The 7,254-nt window shown below is 37.0% G+C and overlaps 2 protein-coding genes across 2 annotated transcripts in view; one reads left to right on the forward strand and one right to left on the reverse strand.

Annotated features, from left to right (window-relative positions):
* The window catches only part of LOC108747112 (acetyl-coenzyme A synthetase), an 8,902-nt gene extending 2,990 nt beyond the window's left edge, over positions 1-5,912 (forward strand). Inside the window, exons 3-10 of the mRNA XM_018484385.1 lie at positions 932-1,127; positions 1,213-1,595; positions 1,735-1,927; positions 2,011-2,166; positions 2,267-2,434; positions 2,511-2,700; positions 5,139-5,384; positions 5,486-5,912. Coding sequence (XP_018339887.1) covers positions 932-1,127; positions 1,213-1,595; positions 1,735-1,927; positions 2,011-2,166; positions 2,267-2,434; positions 2,511-2,700; positions 5,139-5,384; positions 5,486-5,682 — 1,729 coding nt within the window. The 3' untranslated portion in view covers positions 5,683-5,912. The remainder of the gene's footprint in view (positions 1-931; positions 1,128-1,212; positions 1,596-1,734; positions 1,928-2,010; positions 2,167-2,266; positions 2,435-2,510; positions 2,701-5,138; positions 5,385-5,485) is intronic.
* On the reverse strand, positions 2,711-4,783 carry LOC108747120 (alpha-enolase-like). The gene is made up of 5 exons (XM_018484393.1): positions 4,224-4,783; positions 3,992-4,116; positions 3,640-3,885; positions 3,115-3,553; positions 2,711-2,883 (listed from the first exon to the last, which is right to left on the reverse strand). Exons 1-5 carry the CDS (start codon positions 4,616-4,618, stop codon positions 2,781-2,783), a joined length of 1,308 nt encoding a protein of 435 aa, XP_018339895.1. The 5' UTR covers positions 4,619-4,783; the 3' UTR covers positions 2,711-2,780.
* Positions 5,913-7,254: the final 1,342 nt, after the last annotated feature.

A 7,254-nucleotide genomic window follows, 5' to 3' on the forward strand; every position in this document is an offset into this window, starting at 1 on the left:
CACACACACACACACACACACACACATATATATATATATATAAATTAAACACCATTCAGCCCTGAATTTAGAGAGGAGAGATTGAGATTGAGAGATGAAGGTCAGACGCGCTTCACTTCACTAAAGGATAATAATACGTCGCTCAAGGATAGTGATGCACAAGATTAATTGTAAATCTAGTTGAATGAGAAAGATGAGAAATTAGAAGACGCGCGATTGATACTCCAATGTCGTTAAATAATAAATATGTAAACGAATTAAATAATACATTTCAATTTGTCTTCACAAGTATTATCATTGTTGTATTACGCTTTTTGTCTACCAATATACGGCTACGATTACCGCTATACTGTTATGAAAAAAGTCACGCATAATCATCTTATTAAGGAATAATAAAGCTAGGTGTTTTGTTCACAATCAGTGGTGACCGATATATGTTATCGTAAAGTTACCTCATTTTATCAGTCGATTTACCTAATTGTTTCCTAATTATTCGCACGATTCGCAATGCCATAACTAGACTTAGGTTTTGACTTTATGTAATGTATATTCCGTTCTATGATAATTCTTGGTACATTAACATGTAATATTATGCTTATATAGACATAAAAGAGTCTTTTTAAAATATATGCGCAATCTCTCTCTCTCTCTCTCTCTCTCTCTCTGTCGTAACACGATTCGAGGACGTTTCTAAGCTTCATAGTCGCTCGAGATTTTTTTTAGATCGTATATGTAAGATAAATTAAAATTGAAAAAAATGAAATGATTGACTTTAGTTGACTCACTCTATTGCACATAAGTGCGGGATATGTATATTCTTTGAGTTATATTACGCGATTCGTTGAAGCGAGAATTAGAATATTGATACTTTTCACATTCTCTCGAATTGAATGAATTTTCATCGATATTATGCTATCCATTGTGTTGTCAGGGAAGGAAACGATCCGGAAGATTATTCGCGACTGACATATAGAAAGTTGCTCGAAGAGACGTGTAGATTTGCGAATGTTCTAAAATCGAAGGGTGTCTCTGTGGGGGATAAAGTGGTGATTTACATGCCGATGATCTTGGAGCTACCGATCGCCATGCTGGCTTGCACGAGGATAGGAGCGATTCACAGCGTGGTGGTAAGTACAAATATCGATGAGATGGTATAAACATAAACGTCGCAATAAAAGAGGAAAAAAAGAATAATGTATAACAATCTCACAGTTTGCAGGATATTCGTCTGATTCGTTGGCGGAACGTATCCTCGATTCTAAGGCCAAGGTTCTCATTACTACAGATGGCGTGTGGAGAGGCGAGAAATTACTTCTGTTGAAAAATATCTGCGACGAAGCTACAGCAAAGGCCAAGAAACATGGCCATCAACTTGAAAGCTGCATTGTCGTTGCGCATCTGAGAAGACTCAACAATCCACAGGGTAAGATGAAGGGAGTGAATGGCACTAGCAACGGTACAGCCATGGATGTTGCAAATGTTTCTTGGGATGATGATCGAGACGTTTGGTGGCATGATGAGATGGAGGATGCGGAAGCGAGCTGTTATCCAGTTTGGATGGCCGCCGAAGATCCACTTTTTATCCTTTATACAAGGTACGCATACCGTCCTTTCGTTCGTATAATTATTCTATAATACCTATACCGAGGCCAAATAAAAAAATAAAATCGATAATGGACAGAGTTTTTCTCCAACACTCGTAACTCTCCTAATTTGTTTTCCATAATCACGTAGTGGCTCTACTGGAAAACCAAAGGGCGTTCTCCATACTACCGCGGGATATCTGATCTATGCGGCAACAACTTTCAAATATGTTTTCGATTATCATTCAGGTGATATTTATTGGTGTACCGCCGATTGTGGCTGGATCACAGGACATACTTACGTGGTTTACGGTCCGTTGGCAAATGGCGCAACATCCGTTATAGTACGTATGCGTTTTTCACATTTTTCTTACGTAGATCATTTTTGACTTTTTTATTTCCTCGGTCTGCATCTCATGGTTTACAGTTTGAAGGTACACCATTCTATCCAGAAAATGATCGATATTGGTCTATCATCGATAAGTACAAGGTCACACAATTTTATACGGCACCAACGGCCATTAGATCCCTAATGAAGTTTGGTGATGAGCTTGTGAAGAAGCACAGTTTATCCACGCTTAAGGTACATCTCACTTATCAGTACTTACTCATTAGTAAAAAAAGAAAAGAAAACAAATGCTTAACATATACAGAGAGTCTACACATGCTTATACGCGTTTCAGGTTCTCGGTTCAGTCGGTGAACCGATCAATACCGAGGCTTGGCTTTGGTTTTATAATCTCGTTGGCCACAGTAAGTGCAGTATAGCAGACACGTTTTGGCAAACGGAAACTGGTGGTCATGTGATTACACCGTTACCAGGTGCTACACCTATGAAGCCAGGCTCTGCAGTAAAGAATTTTTTCGTTAATATAATTCCTTATAATAAATAATTTATTTCTGATATATGAAACGATATATGTGTAGACGTTTCCTTTTTTCGGAGTTTTGCCGGAGCTTCTTGATGAAGATGGTCGTGTAATTGAAGGCGAAGGAGAGGGATACCTCGTTTTCCGTCGGCCGTGGCCGGGTATGATGCGGACTCTCTATGGAAATCACCAACGTTTTCAAAATACATACTTTGATCGATTCAATGGATTTTATTGTACGGGGGATGGTAAGCGTTATCTGATCTTTCTGCTTTCCCCTTCATTGTTTCGTATACATTTAGTTAGTGGCACGTTACTATCCGTAAGATTATTTCATTAGAGTATTTTGATATTTTGTTCCGACATATTTGGCATCTTTACCAAGTTCCTCTTCAATCCTCAATATTTGATTATATTTGCTCATTCTTTCCCTGCAATTATCATAACGTTAAATGAATATGACTTTCACGTATCATAATTCTCGCTAGAGGAATGTTTTGGCATTTGATTTAAAATTAATTTTAAAGTCGGAGCACTTCTCTCTCTCTCTCTCTCTCTCTCTCTCTCTTTCTCTTCCTCCCTCTCCCCCTCCCCCCTCTCTTTCTGTCTCACCCTTACTCTCACTCTCACTCTCAATGTTATAATTGCTCGCACCCTAATACCTGCAAGGTGCTCCAGCTTTGAATTGATCAGCGGAAAGCCCAACCGCCAAATCTGCGATGAAATTGTCTTCTGTTTCACCGTGGCTCGCACTCATGATATAACTCCAATTGTTGATTATCGCCATTTTCGCACAATTAATGATTTCTGTCACAGTGCCGATCTGTGATATTCTCAGAACGAGACAGTTTGCTACATTTCTATTCATTGCTTCTTCGATTCTCTCGATATTCATTGCTGTGAGATCATCGCTGACTACTTGAATTCCTTTATGAGCAATCATTAACCAATCGTTCCAATTTTCTTGATCGAAGGGATCTTTGATTGAGAGTATCGCTGGGAATTTCGAGAGATACATTAGATACTTGTCTCTTAAGGCTCCTGCTTCCAAGTAATTAGTGGGATCGGAATCCTTCGTTTTGAACGCTAAGTCGTATTTTCCTATATGAATGTAAACATGAACTTTCTTTAGGATGTGGTCGTAAGATAATTGTGTTTAAAAGGAGATCTTTTGAATATAGCGAAACCTTTTTTACAAAAAGCGCTCGCTGCGACGTCCAGCGCTATTTTAATTTTTCCTTCGTAACCCGCGTCTCTGATGGACGCGTCTAAAAAGGTCAAAGCGGCCTCGTCATTTTCCAAATCAGGAGCGAAGGCTCCATTGTCGTTAATCAAAAGCGGCCCTTGTATTTGTTTAGCATCGACGATTTTTCTCTCTAGTATTCGATACATTTCGGTAGCCATTTTTACGGCATCGGCAAAATTCTCAGCACCTAATATACATCACATATAAAAAATATAAAAAAACTAGTCGAATATTTTGACGTTTAACGATTAGATCGAATACTCAATTTTATATGCATGAACGCACGCCCTCACCTACGGGTAATATCATAAATTCTTGATGCGATAAATTATTGCCAGCATATCGTCCTCCGTTAATCATACTAAAACTCGGCACAGGTATGCATAATTTATTGTTTTCCGCCAATTCGGCAATGTATCTAAGATGTAAAAGGCCGAAAATAAGTAAACATAAGTTTCGTTGTACAATGGATTAGATTAATTTAATCATAAGTCATAAGGTAAGGAATAAAATGATACTAGTGACCTATAAACCGGTAGACCTTTTTTAGCAGCACCAGCTTTGCAGCAAGCTACGGAGACTCCGAGGATAGCATTAACTCCAAGTCTCGACTTATTCTGTGTACCATCCAACTTGTTTAGCAACTCGTCTATCTCCGTTTGTTGACAAACTTCTAGCCTTGACTTTATCAGTTGAGGAGCAATCACGTTGTTGATGATATCGACAACTTTGAATACTGAGCGACCGTGATAAGCCATCATGTTCTCATCTCGAATCTCGCGCGCCTGATATGGATTAGGTAACACGGTAGAAGGTACCGATGATCTGAATAAGCCGATATCGGTGATCACATCGACTTCCAAAGTCGGTTCGCCTCTGCTATCAAATATCTGACGAGCTTTGATTCTTCGAAGTGCCATTTTATATTATTCGAAATTTGTATGTCACTTATCGTTGAGAATTAAATTAAACGGTTGCTTTGCGTATTTCGTGAACGCGTAGGTCCCTCAATTTAATTACATTCTGATAATTTTGATCAGGATTCAGATCAGGTGTGTATTCAGAACCTGTCAAAGTCAACTGTCTAATAGTGAAACACGACGGATTAGGTTTGTAGCCTAATTCAGATAAGAGTTCAAGGTTCAAGCCGTGATGTAATGCAAGGTCTACAATAGGAATCGTATATAATAATCGTAAAGTCTGAAGGCGTAAGGAATTGACCAATCACAGTTGCGCGTTTGTTCCTTATGACTTGAAATTTTACGATTATATATATATATAAAATATATAGGAAGTCTGTCTTTCTTCTCTCTCGTCTTTATAAATTAAAACTTAATTTTTGTAAATTCATTTATAACTTAATTTCGATCGATTGCAATAAATGATGGAATAACACGAAAATGATATAAATCTAATCTTTGTTTCAATTGACGATTTTAGGAGCGAGACGCGACGCAGATGGGTATCTGTGGGTAACTGGTCGTATCGACGATATGTTGAACGTTTCCGGTCATTTAATGTCAACGGCTGAAGTGGAAAGTGTGTTGGCGGAACATTCTTCGGTAGCTGAAGCTGCAGTAGTCAGTAAATCGCATCCTGTTAAAGGTCAATGTCTATATTGTTTCATAACTCCGAACGCAGAGATGACATTCGACGAAAAATTGCAAGTCGAGCTTAAAAAGAAAGGTAAGTCAATTGTAAATTAATCGATTCAAGTATTTAATACTATTTTCTACTTAACACGTAACTAATATGCGCTATTTAATAAATTAATATAATTTGAATAGTACGCGAAAGAATTGGCCCATTTGCTCAACCGGATGTCATCCAACATGCTCCGGCTCTACCGAAAACAAGATCCGGCAAGATTATGAGACGTATGTTGAGAAAAATTGCAGCAGGCGATAGGAATATCGGAGACACGTCAACATTGGCCGATGAAACTGTTATTCAACTTCTATTTGAATTAAGGCCATGTGTTTAAAATACATATTTCTTCTATTATAGGAAAATGAAAATATCTTGAAAGAATTTTTCGTGTCGATTTGCTGAATATCGGAAGCATATATCGTACAATTTCCGAGAAATTTTCTATAATATAAAAAGTAATAGATTGCACATTGAAGCCAGTATATATATGTATTTGCACGATATCAGAGACGCGTATTTTTCTGTATCTTATAGTATATTCAGACATCAATTTAACAATTACGAGCGTACAACTACAAAATGTATAAAATTGTCGTTCTTTTGTCGGATTCAATCAATCTGATATCATCACTTTAATGTTATCATTCAAGATTTTCAAGTGAGTCAAAATGTTATTCTTTGGATATGTCTTTTTATTTTTCACATTTCCCTTTTGAATAGATCAAAGGGACATATCGAAGGAATATTGTTAATATAATTAATTAAATTATTAATCGCTCTCCTCAAGGAATCGCTACGGCTCCGATACATATCCTACATAAGCTATGTAAGTCGTCAGTAAGCCTAAGTGTCCTTTTTTTGTTAAGTCCAACGTTAAGTTTGAAATTAATTGCACAAAGACAGAAAACATTCAATACAAGTAAATTGTAACAAACAGCACGATAGCAGAACGCTGGTTGCACCATTACTAACAATTGTTATTTAATGAACAAATGTAGTACATAGTTGCATATTTGCATCATAACTATGATGTGAAAAAGAAATTTTGTTTTCTGCTATTTAGTGTGTGTGTGTGTGTGTGTGTGTGTGTGCGTGTGCGCGCGCGCGCGCGCGTGTGTGTGCGTATATGGATGTGTACATACCCAGATAGCAAAATGTCTGCAGTCTTGTAGCAGACTGTCAGCAGATTCGAGCAGAAAATGACGGCAGTCTGCCATCACTGCGTCCGCATTAGGCTTGTGTTTTGTTAACATCGCGTGTCGATATAATATGAAGGCAAATTGTTGGTAGGAACTGAGCATTATCTGACGCTTGCAGATTCTGTTACGTTTTTTCTAACAGTCTGTCTACAGTAGTATGTCTAATTCTGTTGTTATTTTGTTGACATAGTGTGTAGCAGACATTAAAAAAATCTGTTTTCTACAGACTTGGCTATCAGAGTACGTGTATGTATATATATATATACATATATATATATATATATGTGTGTGTGTGTGTATATATATATATATATATATGCGTGCGTGCGTGCATGTGCGTGTGTGTACATAATACAATATATGTATATAAACATATTAAAATTGCTTATGTGTACGCATATACACAGGATGGCTTATCACTTTTACCATATTTTTGTTCTATAACATATATATTCTTGGATGAGATTGAAGTGAAGACGAGCCGTTTTCCTTACGGCTATTTAAAGAATATGTGATTAAAATACCTAATATACGGATTGTACTTATAAACGGAAGTTGCCTCGTGCTCCTTATTAGGAGTTACGTAACATACATATCATTCCTTGTGGAACAAAACTTTAGGTATAATAGTAAATGTACATGTGTATTGTATATGTAGATATAAAAAAAAGACATATAAAAGACAAAAAAAAATATATATATATATA

Source organism: Trachymyrmex septentrionalis, unplaced genomic scaffold, assembly GCF_001594115.1.
Source record: "Trachymyrmex septentrionalis isolate Tsep2-gDNA-1 unplaced genomic scaffold, Tsep1.0 scaffold107, whole genome shotgun sequence".
NCBI lineage: Eukaryota > Metazoa > Arthropoda > Insecta > Hymenoptera > Formicidae > Trachymyrmex > Trachymyrmex septentrionalis.